General features: G+C 44.5%; 2 protein-coding genes across 2 annotated transcripts in view; both read right to left on the bottom strand.

Annotated features, from left to right (window-relative positions):
* The window catches only part of AGBL4 (AGBL carboxypeptidase 4), a 2,019,815-nt gene that overhangs the window by 730,268 nt on the left and 1,272,117 nt on the right, over positions 1–17,430 (bottom strand). The window lies entirely within an intron of this gene.
* BEND5 (BEN domain containing 5) overlaps positions 1–17,430 on the bottom strand; it is a 78,448-nt gene that overhangs the window by 57,654 nt on the left and 3,364 nt on the right. The window contains exon 2 of the mRNA XM_040360524.1: positions 7,845–7,981. Coding sequence (XP_040216458.1) covers positions 7,845–7,981 — 137 coding nt within the window. The remainder of the gene's footprint in view (positions 1–7,844; positions 7,982–17,430) is intronic.

Here is a 17,430-nt window from a genome sequence, read left to right as displayed (position 1 = left end):
ATCACTTATGATTTATCTCCCCTCCTCCTCGGCTCAGACTGCCGGCTGTGTGTGCTCTGCCTGGACATGTGTGAGAGGCCCAGCGCTCCCATGTAGATAGGGGCCCCAAGAACACTTGCCGCATGGGGCCCCAGCCTCATCTGAGCTTCTTGGCATGTGCAACTGTTGTTGGAGCCTTCCATCTGCACTTTCTGGGGTTAGTAATCCATTTAATTCTCTCGGTCATCAGAAGGTTGCAAATTGATTGGAGGGGAGTTTTCCATACTAATGATTGCGTGTGTAATGTATGGGGACGTAATTTATCGGGGTGTAATCTGTGTGTATGGGGGTGTAATATATCCGTGTGTATGGGGGTGTAACTGTTTGTATGAAGGGTGTAATGTATCGGGGTGTACCTGTGTGTATAAAGGATGTAATGTATCGGGGTGTATCTGTTTGTATGAAGGGTGTAATGTATCGGGGTGTACCTGTGTGTATAAAGGATGTAATGTATCGGGGTGTATCTGTTTGTATGAAGGGTGTAATGTATCGGCGTGTATCTGTGTGTATGGGGGTGTAATGTATCGGGGGGTGTATCTGTATGAAGGGTGTAATGTATCGGGGTGTATCTGTGTGTATGGGGGTGTAATGTATCGGGGTGTATCTGTGTGTATGGGGGTGTAATGTATCGGGGTGTATCTGTGTGTATGGGGGTGTAATGTATCGGGGTGTATTTGTGTGTATGAAGGGTGTAATGTATCGGGGTGTATCTGTTTGTATGAAGGGTGTAATGTATCGGGGTGTATCTGTTTGTATGAAGGGTGTAATGTATCGGGGTGTATCTGTGTGTATGAAGGGTGTAATGTATCGGGGTGTATCTGTGTGTATGAAGGGTGTAATGTATCGGGGTGCATCTGTGTGTATGGGGGTGTAATGTATCGGGGTGTATCTGTTTGAATGAAGGGTGTAATGTATCTGTACTATGTCCGCAGTCTCTGACCGTGATTATGACATTGTCAAAAAGGGGCGGAGCATGGGTGACCTTAAAATGATGCCGCCCACCCTGAAAAAAGTCCTGAGGGACGCCCATGCTATCAAGCTACGATTTCTCCAAAGGGAAATGGATTTTTATGTACACTTTAGTTTATTAATGAATATTTTTATTCTTTGTACTACATCACATCTTACAAATAATGTCACCACAATTTGCTGCCCAAATAGGGGACCAACAGCGGTGAGATCTGATACCTCACTGCACTGAACATTAGTGGTATTTCAAAGTACACGTTTGTTCAATCAGGAAAAAAGAAAAAAAGATTAATTGAGGTGCAATTAGTTAAAGCAATGCTTTATGTGCGAGTAATCAAGTTTCAGAGATTTTTGGCTTGAACACATCATTAACCTTCTCTCTGGCAGACATACAACAGTGTGAAAACCGGGGGTATAAAGATTGTGGGTGACTGCACCGCTGCTTGATTATTCCAATCCTTTCTTTACAATTAACAGGGTAATGCCTTATGTCACTAGCACTCTCACAATACGAGTTACTTTCATGCAGAACATTCACATTCACACAGGTAATGATAATATGTATGCAAGGAGAGCCATTCTGAGGTCAGTATTCGGCTCGGTGAGGACTCAACGGGTTTCTAGTTAAATCTTTTTCAACATTTTTAACATGGAGAACCATTCCAATAACTTCCAGGTCTCAGGGAACCCCTACTAATAATTACTACATCTATAGCTCATTGTACTTTAGCATGAAAAATATGTTATAATATAAAAACAAATAAAACTAGAAAATGCATTTCCTGCAGAAAATGCGTGGGAATGCTAAATAGCTGAATTGCTAAAGCTAACTGGATAAATAGCTTAAATCCATAAGAAAAAGTTGAAGTGAGAATCAGCATTCCCACTAATTAGCATCTTTTTAAAAGTAATTAATTACCTTTTGCAGGAGCTGCCCCATAAAATTGCCCCATAAAATTTCTACCATTAAAACTGCCCCATCAAAATGCCTCAATCATATTTCCCCCATCAAATTTCTCCCATCATATTACCACCAACAAACTGCCATCAAATTTCCCCCATCTAAACTGCCCCATCAAAGAGTGCCCCCATCCTATTGACCCATCAAAGAGTGCCCCCATCCTATTGACCCATCAAAAATTGCCCCCATCCTATTGACCCATCAAAAAGTACCCCCATCAAAATTGCCCCCATCCTATGCCCCATCAAAAACTGCCCCCATCCTATTGCCCCATCAAAAACTGCCCCATCCTATGTCCCCATCAATACTGCACCATCAAAAACTGCCCCCCATCCTATTGCCCCATCAAAAACTGCCCCCATCCCATTGCCCCATCAAAACCCCCATCAAACCTGCACCATCAAAAGTGCCCCCATCAAAAACTGCCACATGCTGATTGACTTCAATGTAAAAAAAATGTTAAAAAGCGTAATATTTAAAAAAGTATAAATAGAAAAAAAGTTGAAGTCCCATCATTAGCTGAAAGAGCTGAACATCTTAAAAGTTGAATGGTTTTAATAGCTGGAAGTATTCAGAAGTTACGCCGAGCCAAAAAACTTACAGAATAAAATTAAAAATAAAGATAAATACAAAAAAAAAAGAATAATAGTGGGACTGCTGAAGCATTCCCACTAAATATAAAAACGATTTTGTATTTTTTTTTTTTTTTAAATCTGTCTTTTAAAAAAAAAAAATTAACAAAAAAAAAAAATCACATGAAGACTCCTTCAGCGTGCAACGATTCTGTGGAGACTCGGGCAGAATATAACTTTACCACTAAGACTCCAGCAGATTGTGGTGTTACCACTGAGACTCTGGCAGAATGTGTAGTAGAATGTAGTGTGGAAGGAAACCGGAGTACCCGGAGGAAACCCACGCAAGCACAGGGAGAACATGCAAACTCCATGCAGATAGTGTCCTGGTCAGAATCTGAAACAAGGACCCCAGTGCTGCAAGGCTAACCCCTAAGCCTCATTCTCCTATAAGGAGTTGTCAATGTCCTTTGAGGCTGCATGACCTTTGACTTTCTGTCTGGACAGTGCTGATTGGCCCTGTGCTGATCACATGCACACTCCCCAAAAAACTCTCTAACAGTACACACCAAACTGAGCATGTGCAGAGTGCCTCCTAGGGGTCTGTTCTATCATGAGATGGATTGGGGACTGTGGAAGAAGAGGAGGATCAGAAAAGACAGGATCAAAAAGCCTTTTTACACAATGCAGAGGATTAACCCCTTAGGTTCCACAGTGAGTATAACAAGCATGCTTTACTGTATATACAGACTGATTTTACTGTTGTGGATTTAGTAACACTTTATACTTTTTTTTTCACATTTCTTCATTTACTTCTTGTTTCGTGTCTAGGCAAGTGATGTCATACATCCCATGAGTCTTCAGGAGGGGAGGAGGGGGTTTTCTCAATTAAGCACACTCTCCTGCATGCATGCTTGTACTAAGGGCAGATGAATTCCAGGAAGTAAACGTTACATGAGTCATTTGCCCTTACTTATGATGGTCATGAAAGTGATTTCTCAACAAAATAAAACATGGAGACATGGATGGATTGAGCGAGTTTGCTTTGAATATTAATAATTAATTAAATATAGTTTTTGGCTTGTGGTGTTCAAAGGCAGTGAAGATATGTATTAGGGGCCCCTACATACACATTGCTTTAACCACTTAAGGACCGCCTCCTGCACATATACGTCGGCAGAATGGCACGGCTGGGCACAAGCACGTACCTGTACGTCCTCTTTAAGTGCCCAGCCACTTCCAGCCCCGCCCTCCTACAGTTAGAAACACATATGAGGTCACACTTAACCCCTTCAGCGCCCCCTAGTGGTTAACTCCCAAACTGCAATTGTCATTTTCACATTAAACAATGCATTTTTATAGCATTTTTTGCTGTGAAAATGACAATGGTCCCAAAAATGTGTCAACATTTCCGATGTGTCCGCCATAATGTCGCAGTCATGAAAAAAAATCGCTGATCGCCGCCATTAGTAGTAAAAACAAAAATATTAATAAAAATGCAATAAAACTATCCCCTATTTTGTAAACACTATAAATTTTGCGCAAACCAATTGATAAACGCTTATTGCGATTTTTTTTACCAAAAATATGTAGAAGAATACGTATCGGCCTAAACTGAGGGAAAACATTTTTTTATATATATTTTTGGGGATATTTATTATAGCAAAAAGGAAAAAAATATTGCATTTTTTTAAAAATTGTCGCTCTATTTTTGTTTATAGCGCAAAAAATAAAAACCGCGAGGTAATCAAATACCACCAAAAGAAAGAATTTGTGGGAAAAAAAGGACGCCAATTTTGTTTGGGAGCCACGTCGCACGACTGCGCAATTGTCTGTTAAAGCGACGCAGTGTCGAATCGCAAAAACTGATCGGGTCCTTTACCTGCATTTTGTTCAGGGTCTTAAGTGGTTAAGGCAACCAATTAAATTTGAGTGGTCCCTCAACAAGCCTTAATATTAAAAAAATAAAAAAGCTACTGCACTAGTATTGGCCAGCACAGCAAACCATACGCACAGATAAAAATTTAATAAAAATCACAAAACATATACTGATCTGTTGATGAAAAAAAAAAGGCTTTCAGAAGTTAAACTTTCACATGGAAAAATAACAACTGTATGCCTATCAATATATCATGAGATGGCGTGGTGTTGTAAAGGACGACTTGATTTTATAGTCAATAGTGGTTGAAGTCTGCTACCCATTTCCATTTATCCAAGAAATCTGCTAGCTCTGCAATCTGCCAGACTACACTGTAAGCATATGCATTTATTCATAGTGTTCTGGCACTCAAAGTGGTTCTAAAGGCAGAAGGTTTTTTATCTTAATGCATTCTATGCATTAGGATAAAAAAACCTGTGTGCGAGCTCCCCCATCGAGCCCCCCTAATGCTTACCCGCACCCCATTTCAATCCAGCGATGTTGCACAAGAGCTTTGGCTGTCCGGGACTCTTCCTCCTCAATGGCTGAGACAGCGCCCGCTGCTGTCAAAGACAGTGAGCCAATGGAAAGAGAGAGAGGGGGCGGAGCTGAGCCACAGCTCCGTGTTTAAACGGACACACAGAGCAGCGTCTCAGCTCAGGTGCCCCATAACAAGCAGCTTGCTGTGGGGGCACTCGGCAGATGGGAGGGGCCTGGAGCGCCAGTGAGGGACCCGAGAAGAGGAGGATCTGGGCTGCTCTGTGTAAAACCACTGTACAGAGCAGGAAAGCATAACATGTTTGTTATTTAAATAAATATCTATACTATCACTTAAAAGCATATTTTCACTTTTGCAGTAAAATTTGATAAGACCCACTATATGTGGTCATCATTATATATACACACACACACACATTGTATATATATAATATCCACTTCCAGACTGGGCCTTTTCCGGCACTTTCTTGCTAGAAGATTACTTAGAAACCCCCAAACATATCATTTTGAAAGCAGATGCCCTAGAGAATAAATATTTTAATTTTTTTTTTTAAAACACAACTTTTTGAGAAAAAATACACTTTTTAAAATTGTAATGCTAAATACACAATACATAACCCAATTGTTTTGTAAAATTTAAAATGATGTTATGCCAAGTAAATTGATATGTCACGCTTTAAAATTGTGCATGCCCGTGCAAAGGCAACCAACGGCGTAAATGTTACTATCCACAGGCGACGCTTTAAAAGCCTTTACCACTTCAGATTTACAGAGGAGGGCTAGAGCAGGGGTAGGCAACCCCCGGCACTGGTGCCCCAAGCGGCACACAAAGCCTCTTTTGCCGGCACTCGACTCCCTTCAGAAGAGCAGTGCAGGGAAGTGTCAGTGAGACACTAATGCATTCCAATTTCAGAATTGCCCGTGCCACACCTACACTGAAGGAGAGGGGGGCACTGTGCCCCCACACATTGGAAAAGATGGGAAACATTGTTTGGTTCTCTAACTTTGCTGTAGCTGCACTCGTCAGATTTTGTTTACAGCATTTACTTTATAAAAAATCCTTTGTGATTGAGTGTGAAGTTTTTTGTTTTTTTTTTAACATTTTTCGACACGCTGTGCTCAAAAGGTTGCCTACTCCTGGTCTAGAGCTAGAATTACTGCCCATGATCTGACGTTCACGTGTGAGATGATCGCTGATTGTGTGTGTGTGCGGAACCAACATGCGTGTTCGCCTTTGTGCACGAGCACTAGCCAATGGGGGCACTTAAAATTAGATTTTTTTTAATTATTCATTTATTTTATTTGTTTATTTTTACCCTGTTGCTTTATTTTTATTTATTTGTTATCACTTTTATTGCTGTCACAAGGAATGTAAACATCCTTGTGACAGCAATAGGCATGTGACAGGTACACTTCATGGAAAGATATGGGGTCTATAAGACCCCCAAATCCCTCCTCTGCCCTTAAAAGCATTCAAAAACACCACGAACAGGGTTTTTGATTTTTTTTATAAATTTGTGCCGTGGACATCCGGGTAAACCTGAAGTGATGTCAGGTCATCACTTCCGGGTTACTATAGTGGAGAGCCGATCAAAGCTGATCACGGCTTTATTTGCCTGTCCGGTCAGCCGGTGGCTGGTCGCTTAGTTCTCCAGGTGGAACAGGAGAGCCCAAGCAAGCGGTGGAAGGTGGGAGGGGGTGTCCACTTCTGCTGCTTGTAAAAGCAGTCCAGCGGCTAGTTAGGTGCTCTGATTGCTATTACTATAAAGATAGAGTTGACCGCTGGCTCTAAAAAATGGCTACTGGGGTGATGCCCATCATCCTGATATAACCATCGAAAGTCCAGCAACGTACAGGTATGTCGCTGGTCGGGAAGTGATTTTATATATAAATAAAATGTTACCATTTAGTGTCACTTTAAGCTACTTTTAAAGCGGTTGTATACCCTCTTGTCATACTTGCACCTACAGGTAGGCCTACATTAAGGCTGCTTTCACATTGGGCAGCGGAGCCGCGGTGACGGTATAGCCGCGCTATTTTTATCGCCGCTATACCGTCGTATTTACCGCGATATTCGGGCGATAGCGGTGAGGTTTTAACCCCCGCATTGTGGGCGGTATTACCGCAGTTTACCATTGATTTCAATGGGAAGGTGCAGTAAAGGAGCGGTAAACACCCCGCTCCTATACCGCTTCAAAGATGCGGCTAGCAGGACTTTTGGAGCGGTCGTGCTACCGCACCGCTTCAGTGTGAAAGCCTTCGGGCTTTTACATTGAAGCCTGCAGGGCATGATTTTTTCATGCGTTATAGCAGCGCTATTTTTAGCGCTGTACCGCATGAAAAACACCTCAATGTGAAAGGGGTCTAAGGCTTACCTGTAGGTGCTTGCAATATCTCCTTAACCTGCTTGGTTAAGGAGATATTTGCAGAAAAGCGGGCACCGATGTCAATGGCCCAGGCGCACTGAGCGCGGCGGCTCTTGAATGGGAGCCTGCCGGAAAGTGCTGGAAATGTGCGGGGAACGCACGCATGCGCGGGAGTGACGTCATCGCCGCTTTGGCCAGTCACAGTGCCGGAGCAGCGATGCCCGGAAGTCACTCCGGGTATCATAGCGGCGACGGAGGACGTGTCCGAGGACGGCTGCGGGGGCTTCGATCTAAGGCAAGTAATTGATAATGAGCTAGTATGCTAGTTATACTAGCTCGTAATGCCTTTGCCTTGCAGGTTTTAAAAAAAAAAAAAAAAAAAATTGGGGTATACAACCGCTTGAAAACGGGTTTACCTTATTGAAGGATATACGGAAATGGCCACTGGCCCCCTTGTGAAGCTAGGATTACTTTTTCATTGGTGAAAGTTTTGCAGAAAGAAGGAAAGTTTCTGAACCTACCTTGCTATGCCGGCGCTCACTGTCCTCATCCTCTTCATACTCTTTAAACTCCCAAGACCCTTCTGTTGAGTTCAGACACAGCTTGGGGATTTTGATTTTCCTCTGCAGTACGCACTTTTCCAGATCAGTTTTGTTTTCTTAAAAGAATAAATGGAAAGCACATTAAACAGATTAGACTTGGCTTCGATTGAAGATCAAAATGGGCTTTGTGCTGCACACATTAAGAAGATGCAGCTTCTAGAAGGTGAAGATTTCTCCCAGACTTTGCAGAGACTATTTTATGTTCCTACAATGCACACAGAACAAAGGACAATGTGCATCTCCCTGCATATGATTTCACAATTCATGTATTCCAAAAAACTTATTTTTCCTGCATATATTTTCTCTGACTCAGAACAGGCAAAAAAATAAAAAAATAAGACTATACTTTGCTTTTACTTTCAGAGTATCCAATGAATGTTAAGTATATAAGGGCCCTTACAAAGGAAGAACCGTGTCATGATTAAAGGCTTACTTTGCCTTTTTTTTTGTTCAATTAACCACTTAACCCCCGGACCATATTGCTGCCCAAAGACCAGAGCACTTTTTGCGATTCGGGACTGCGTCGCTTTAACAGACAATTGCGCGGTCGTGCGACGTGGCTCCCAAACAAAATTGGCGTCCTTTTTTTCCCACAATTAGAGCTTTCTTTTGGTGGTATTTGATCACCTCTGCGTTTTTTATTTTTTGCGCTATAAACAAAAATAGAGCGACAATTTTGAAAAAAATTAATATTTTTTACTTTTTTCTATAATAAATATCCCCCAAAAATATATAAAAAAACGTTTTTTTCCTCAGTTTAGGACGATACGTATTCTTCTACATATTTTTCGTAAAAAAAAAAAAAATCGCAATAAGCGTTTATTGATTGGTTTGCGCAAAAGTTATAGCGTTTACAAAATAGGGGGTATTTTTATGGCATTTTTATTCATATATTTTTTTTACTAGTAATGGCGGCGATCAGCAATTTTTTTTTCAGTACTGCGACATTATGGCGGACACTTCGGACACATTTTTGGGACCATTGGCATTTTTATAGCGATCAGTGCTATAAAAATGCATTGGATTACTATAAAAATGCCACTGGCAGTGAAGGGGTTAACACTAGGGGGCGGGGAAGGGGTTAAGTATCTCCCTGGGTGTGTTCTAACTGTAGGGGGGGGTGGCCTCACTAGGGGAAACACTGATCTTCTGTTCATACATTGCATGAACAGAAGATCAGCTTTTCTCTCCCTGACAGGATCGGGAGCTGCCCGCCGGGCACCCGCACAGGAGTCACGGACGAGCGGGGGGCGCGCCACCGGAGTGGCCGCAAAGAGAGCCGACGTAATATGACGGGCTCTCGCCCAGGAGAGCCGACCTGCCGCCGTAGAATGACGGCGGCTGGTCGGCAAGTAGTTAAGGTTTAATTAGGTGCAAGTAAGCCAATATAGTACCCGTTTTGTCATTTCTAGATGCTGCACCGAGCCCAGCCCAGCAGTCGGGCACCTTGTGGACAAAACGTAACTTGCGGCATCAAGTCAGCATCCTGTGCACAATGCAGGACCTTTTCCATAAACCAGAAGATGTTTCCTTCCTCTGTGCAATGATGTCATGGACTACTGTGTTTACCCAAATATAAGAACCTACCCCAAAAAAAAGACCCATCTCGATTTTCTAGGATGGCTGCAATATAAGCCCTACCCCGAAAATAAGCCCTAGTTTAACCACTTAAGGACCGCCTCCTGCACATTTACATCGGCAGAATGGCACGGCTGGGCACAAGCACGTATAGGTACGTCCTGTGCTAGTACCCAGCCGTGGGTCGCGGTCCGAAGCAACCTGGTCAGAAGCTCCGCGGCTGCCGCTGTCCCGATCGCCGCTGGAGTCCCGCGATCGGTCCCCGGAGCTGAAGAACGTGGAGTCCCGCGATCGGTCCCTGGAGCTGAAGAACGGGGAGAGGTGCCTCTCTTCTTTTTTTATATACTCAGTTGTGACTTGACGCTACTCTTATATCAAGGAAAAATGTATTAAAAAATGTTGCGTGTGTTGCAAAACACTCTCAAACCAAGTTATTCTCAAACCAAGGTTTTCTATGCTGATCACTTTGAAGATAATGTTGGTTCTAACAGAGTTTGTAGCAAATACAATTGCAGTTAAAGCCAAAAACCAACCAAATATTTATTGGATTGAGAGGGAAAGGGTTAAAATGTATTTTGCCAAATTTTATCAATCTATTCACAAAATACAAAGTATTCTGTGAATGGACGAGAGATGAGGAGGGCGAGCAAATGACAGGTTAATTTTTATTTTTTCGCCTGGAATCCGGCTGATGTGGTTGTTTCAATGTAGCTCTCTTGTACCACATCCAAAACAAAAGGAGGCAAGACTGAGAATAAGTTTCCTTCTTGCAGAGTATGTGTATTTTATTTATCAAAGCTGGAGTTTCACCATCCGATCTCCAATGTCTTCATCAAAGAGCAGGCGCCCACCTGTAGTGCAATGTACAGAGGGCTGGCGGATCTCAGCTCTGCACTGCACTAGATATGTGCGAGGGAGCGGAAAAGGGGAATTATGTTTTAAGAAGATACGGCCATATATTAACCACTTCCATACCAGGCACTTACGCACCTTCCCGCCCAAGCCAATTTTCAGCTTTCAGCACTGTCGCACTTTGAATGGCAATTGCGCGGTCGTGCGACGTGGCTCCCAAACAAAATTGGCGTCATTTTTTCCCCACAAATAGAGCTTTCTTTTGGTGGTATTTGATCACCTCTGCGATTTTTATTTTTTTGCGCAACAACTAAAAAAAGACTGAAAATTTTGAAAAAAAAAAATGTTTTTATTTTTTTCTGTTAATTTTTTTGTAAATAAGTTTTCTCTTTCAATTACGGGCACTGATATGGCGGCACTAATGGGCACCGATGAGATGGCACTGATGGACATCGATGAGGTAGTACTGACGGGCACAGATGAGGTGGCACTGATTGGCGGCGCTGGTATACGGCACTGATGGGCACACATAGGCGGCACTGATGGGAACACATAGGCGGCACTGATGGGTGGCACAGATGGGCACTGGGCATGGATGGGCACTGTTGGACACTGTGGGGTGGCACTGATGGACACTGGGGTGGCACTGATGGACACTGTGGGGCAGCACTGATCTACCCATGTTGCCAGTCAGTGCCCATTTGTGGGCACTGATTGGCATCTTTTTTATTTTTTAAAGCTTTTTTTTTTTTCCAAGACTTTTTTTTTTTTATTTGCCCTTCCCTGGTGGTCCAGGGTGGGCTTCCCTGGTGGTCCAGTGTGGCGATCCGAGGGGGGGCTGTGCTGATAAACAATCAGCGCGAACCCCCCCTGTCAGGAGAGCCGCCGATCTGTCAGACGCGAGTGAGGAAGAGCCATCAACGGCTCTTCCTGTTTACATCGTGATCAGCCGTGGTTGGACACGGCTGATCACGTGGTAAAGAGCCTCCGCCGGAGGCTCTTTACCGAGATCGGAGATGCAGGGTGTCAGACTGACACCCCGCATCACCGATCGCCGCGCTGCGCGCCCCCACGGGCGCTCGCGGCATGAAATCCTGCAGGACGTCAATGGACGTCCAGTCAGGATTTCAAAACCACTTCCCGGACGTAAATCGGCTATAGGCCGGGCGGGAAGTGGTTAAAGATTATGTACGTCTCCATTCACACTTCACAATTTGGGATAAAAGGAGCAGGAGATTTTCTTCGGGTGACAAGTGAATGGGCTGGCCCTATGCGACATACAAAATCGCATGAGAATCGATCTTTGAAAATGCGTTGTGATATCTGGCTTCAATCGATTTTTAAGCAGGGTTGGCATCATGCTTCACTGTATATGGCTTTCCTAAGCTTTTTTTTTGTGAACGTGTTAGAAAGTCTCTTACCTGTAGATAACGCCAGTAACAGCACTTCCTGGGGCAGACTGACAACGCCTTTGCCTTGCAATTAGCAGCAGTGTAGTCAGCCTACTGTGGATGCCCCACCAGTTGGCCACCAGCCTGCCCATCTGATATACCCAATAGGCAGCCCACTGAAACCAGAACTAAACTCACTAACAACTTTTTTGTTTCACCCCCCCCCCCCCCTTCCTCTTACAGAAAAGCTACCTTACATACTCGAGTGGTTTTTCAGCAAATTTTTTGGTGCTGAAAATGCCCCCCTTTGCTTATACTTGAGTCACCTTTTTGTGCCTGATCTCCCGGACTTTGGGCACCCGGTACCGGCCGGTCACCTGGCCCCCAAACGCATATAGCCCTACTATTCCTCTACAAGTGTGCAAAGTTTGTTGGCCGGGGAGCACCGATTTCCATAGACTGCCCATGTTAAACGTGTCTAGTCATGGACACAGTGAGGCATGGGCACAGTGAGGCATGCAGATGGACACCCTAGGCTTATACTCGATTCAATACGTTTTCTCAGTTTTTTTTGTTACTAAGACACCATTGTGTGGTATATAATGCAGAGGATTTTTGCGCATGCACACAAAGGCTGCCAGACGGTATAGTGGCAATCTGCTAGAAGCTGGCAGAAATCCCCATACACATGCGCACAAGGGCCACCAGTCTCTGCCAGGTCTCATATCCCTGGAAGACACTGGCTGTGCACATGTGCTGTAGTTCTAAAGATGGCGTTTGAGGGAGCCAATTCATTCAGCAGTTTAGTTCCACTTTAAAGTGGTTGTAAACCTCAGACATGAACTATGAACAAAGCATATTCCTCTATAGTGTGTACTATCAGCATGAATCACTTCTGACAAGTTTTCCTGACACCAAGAAAAAAATGGTGACAGGCAGAGGCAGCTCTTTAATTAGGCAAATTAGGCGGACGCCTAAGGCCTAACACCCACAGGAGCCTCGCAGCCGCCTAACTTACCCAATGCATTACCCCAGTTTTAAGGGACAGGGGACCTTAACGTTGCTGTACTCAGGCAGCGTTAAGAGCCCTGACTCAGGAGCGGGGCCGCCAGCGTCCCCAACATCCAGTGAATATCGGTGACACCACCCCTTGTGACATCAATGACCCAGCATGCCCTCAGTCAATGACGTCACAAGGATGCGAGTTCAGCAGGTGACATCACCGGGTGGCCCCCGCCCCTTAGGCATTAAAAAAATCAGGATCTGGGGGCCACCTTGTTAAAGTGGGCTTCTAGATTCCGATAAGCCCCCTGCCCGCAGACCCCCACAATCACCAGCAAGGGTTATGGGGAAGAGGCTCTTGTACTTGAATTATTTTCCCCATCATGGGTGTGAGTGGGGCCCCATGTCACGTTTTGCCTAAGGCCTCACAAAGCCTAGAGCCGCCTCTGGTGACAGGGAAGGGACCTCCAGCTGCTTGACAGCCTCAGCTCTGTTTCTGTGGTTGGGGGGGGGGGGTGTTCCTTCCCTCCAATCAGCTCTCACAGTTCTCCTCACTGAGCTTGGCAGAGAGTACCATCAGCTCTCCACCCCCTTCTTTTCTTAACTCTCAAACAAGCTTTACAAATTCAGCAGAGAGAAAAAACAATCCTGGACGGCCGCAATCCATTGAAGGCATCTTTATTGTATGTCGAGTAGCAAACTAAAATCCAATACAGTCACTTGGCAGAGGCAGGGAAAACCCCTGTCGCGTTTCACACCATATGTAGGTGCTTATTCATGAATAAGCACCTATTTATGGTGTGAAACGCGTCAGGGGTTTTTCCCTGTCTCTGCCAAATATCAAATATGCATTTTATTTTGCTACTCCAGATACAATAAAGATGCCTCCAGCGGTGTTTCGGACGTCCAGGATTGTTCTTCCTTTCTCCATTCACTGCAGAGCGTACATCTGTAAGTTCGTAATAGGGTGTGTGCTTTACAGGTTCTCTGTGGCAATTTCTCTTTATTCCAAGTTCGGCACTTTGAACGGATGTAGAGAAAAGAAGACTGCAGATAAACAGGTACAACTTATTTAGGAGGATTTGTTTTATCTTTGTGTATCTCCTAAGGCCAGTCACTTCACTGGGTAGATGTAAGGGTTTACAATCACTTTAATAAAAATGTCCACTAAAGCCACTTTCACACTGGGGCGGTGCTGGCATTAACAGTAAAGCGCCACTAGCTTTAGCAGTACTTTACCACTGTTATATCGCGCTTTTTGGCCGCTAAGGGGGCACTTTTAACCCCAGCTGGAGCCAAAGGGTTAAAAGCGCCCATTTTGCGGTGCCACCAAAGCGTTTTGCAGGCGTGGGCAGTGTGTTTTGGGAGTGATGTATACACCGCCCCAAAGATGCTGCTTGCAGGACTTTTTTTTCCCATCCTACAAGCGCATCGCCCCAGTGTGAGGCTTGAGTGGCGCTTTTCAGGAGCTTTACATGCGCTATTTTTAGTGCTAAAACGTCTGAAAAGTGCCCTTGTGTGAAAGGGGTGTAGAGGCTGAAAACGCTGCTGCTAATTTTTAGAATAGAGGCTGTAACGGAACGTCCCACACTCCATCTTGAGTGCTTCCTATCAGTCTGGATAGAGATATCAGATATTCCAGCTGCTCTCAAGCACACAACGAGACGAGACTTGTTTGTCTGCTGAACATGGAGGCCCAGATTCACAAAGACTTACGACGGCGTATCTCCAGATACGCCGTCGTAAGTCCGAATGGCCGCCGTATCTATGCACCCGATTCATAGAATCAGTTACGCATAGATTTGGCCAAGATACGAGCGGCGTAAGTCTCCTACGCCGCCGTATCTTTGGGTGCATATTTACGCTGGCCGCTAGGTAGCGCTTTCGTTGATTTCCGCATCGAATATGTAAATGAGTAAGATACGCCGATTCACGAACGTACGTGCGCCCCTCGCAATTAGTTACGCCGTTTACGTAAGACATACGCCGGCATAAAGATAAAGCTGGTCTCTAGGTGGCGCAGCCCATGCAAGGTATGGACGTCGGAGCAGGCGTATCTTTTTACGTAAGTTGTATGCGAATAGGGCTGTACGTTCACGTCGTAGGCAGTGTTCGACTTATCTTAGGCATTCTATCCGACGCATGAGCACTGGGATACGTCCACAGACGCCGCATGCGCCGTTCGTTCAAAACGTCAATCACGTCGGGTCAGGATTCATTAGCATAAAACACGCCCACCTCTTCACAATTTGAATTAGGCGGGCTTACGCCGGCACATTTACGCTACACAACCGTAACTTAGGATGCAAGTGCTTTGTGAATACAGCACTTGCCTCTCTAAGTTGCGGCGGCGTAGTGTAAATACGATACGCTACGCCCGCCCACACTTGCGCCGCCCTACGTGAATCTAGGCCGGAGTGTTTAAAAGAATACAACCTTATATACAGTTAAAGAGGAGTTAGCCAGAACATAATTTAACATGAGCTAATTAACTAATTATTTACCCAGACTAGGTGACTCATAGATGTGTCTTTTCAGGGTAGACGTCACGTCTCCTCGCTCACCTGCTATACAATACACCTTATCATAAGTGTAAACACAGGACATCTTCACACAACAGCAGGGTCAATTAGCACAGAGAATAGACAGATGGCTGGAGGTGATGACATTAGCATCTCCTTACACTGTATGTCCCAACAGTATGAATCAGTCACTCTAATATGGCATATACAGGGTCCCCAGGCATACAGCTCACAAAAAACACCGTTCCCCCAAATGCCAGGGCCCATGATCGCAAGGCAAGAGGTGAGCATTCAGTCCACTCCAAAAGCCTCTGTCCCGGGGGAGTCTGTCACAGAGGCTTATTAGTATTGTCAGCAATTGCAAAACGTAGTGCGGTTACTGGCAGGATCTCCAGGTAAGATTATCTGCTTCAGAAAACTGTATACAGCGTCTGATACTGAAGATCCGATTCCGGCTTCACATACACAACTCTCTGGAAGCACATCGGCTGCCTGTTGCATTTCTAATAATGGAATTAAAAGTGCACTTATCCTTCAGGTATTAATACCAATATCATTATGAATATATTACATGCAATATCATTTTTGCAAATTAGTCATTATGGCCGGCAGGACTGCCTGGTTGGCTGCTTTCCACAAAACTATTTTATTTTTCAAACATGAGCCAAAATATTTCCCGTGAAGCCATTCAGAACATGCTAATACCCCTTCATGCTTCCGAGCCAGCAGGCACTGTCCTGACTTAAAGGAGAAGTACAGCCGGGGGAATGACACAAATACAGTAACACCTTGGTTTGAGAGTAACTTGGTTTGAGAGCGTTTTGCAAGACAAGCACATTTTTTAATACATTTTAACTTGATATACAAGTAGCGTCATGTCACAGCCGAGTATAAAATAGAAGAGAGGCTCCTCTAATGCCTCGTACACACGATCGGATATCTGATGGAATCTAATCCGATGGATTTTTTCGTTGGATATCCGATGAAGCTGATTTTCATCAGTCTTGCCTACACACCATCAGTCAAAAATCCAACCGTGTCCAACGCAGTGAAGTAAAACACGACGACGTGCTGAGAAAAATGAAGTTCAATGCTTCCGAGCATGCGCCGACTTGATTCTGGGCATGCGTGGATTTTTGACCGATGGACTTCCATACAGACGATCGTTTTTTTACCTCTAGGAAAAAATTAAAACGTTCTATTTTTTATCAATGATGGAAAACAAACCGATGGGGCCCACACACGATCGGTTTGTCTGATGAAAACGGTCCATCGGTCTGTTTTCATAGGACAAACCCATCATGTGTACGCGGCTTTAGTGTAGCAATATGGTTACATTTAAATGAAGGTACAACATTTAGCAACTCACATGGTTGATGATTAAAACAGACACATCTAAGCATGCAGGGATCCGGGGTAAAGCTGTCCACATAGACCGTCCTCCTCATTGATGTCATCCGCTCCACGAGTGGTTCAAGCCTCACTTTCAGATCGCTCTACTGCAGGGTAGTCTTCCCGATCACGATTGCAGACTGTTGACGGTGAGGAGGAGGGTCAATGTGGACAGCTTTACCCCGGATCCCTGCATACTTAGATGTGCCTCTTTTATTCATTAACCATTTGAGTTGCTAAATGTTTTACCTTCATTAAAGGGGTTGTAAAAGGTTTGTTTTTTATTTTCTAAATAGGTTCCTTTAACCATTTCCCACCCGGTCAATAGTCAATTGACGTCCGGGAAGTGGTTGTGAAATCCTGACTGGACGTCTATTGACATCCTGCAGGATTACATGGCGGCGCGCGCTGATTGGTGATGCGGGGTGTCAGTCTGACACCCTGCATCTCCGATCTCGGTAAAGAGCCTCCGGCGGAGTCAAATCACGGCTGATCACGATGTAAACAGGAAGCGCCGTTGATCGGCTCTTCCTCACTCTGACAGATGCGAGTAGAGGAGAACCGATCGGCAGCTCTCCTGACAGGGGGGGTTCGCGCTGATTGTTTATCAGCGCAGCCCCCCTCTGATACCAACACTGGACCACCAGGGAGTGCCCCCCGGTGCTCAATAGAGCAAAAATAGGAAGAAAAAATAAATAAATAATACAAAAAAAATTGAACAAAATCGATGCCAATCAGTGCCCACAAATGGGCACTGACTGGCAACAT

Source organism: Rana temporaria, chromosome 7, assembly GCF_905171775.1.
Source record: "Rana temporaria chromosome 7, aRanTem1.1, whole genome shotgun sequence".
NCBI lineage: Eukaryota > Metazoa > Chordata > Amphibia > Anura > Ranidae > Rana > Rana temporaria.
The sequence above is the reverse complement of the archived record's forward strand: the minus strand, read 5'-3'. Positions and strand labels throughout refer to the sequence as shown.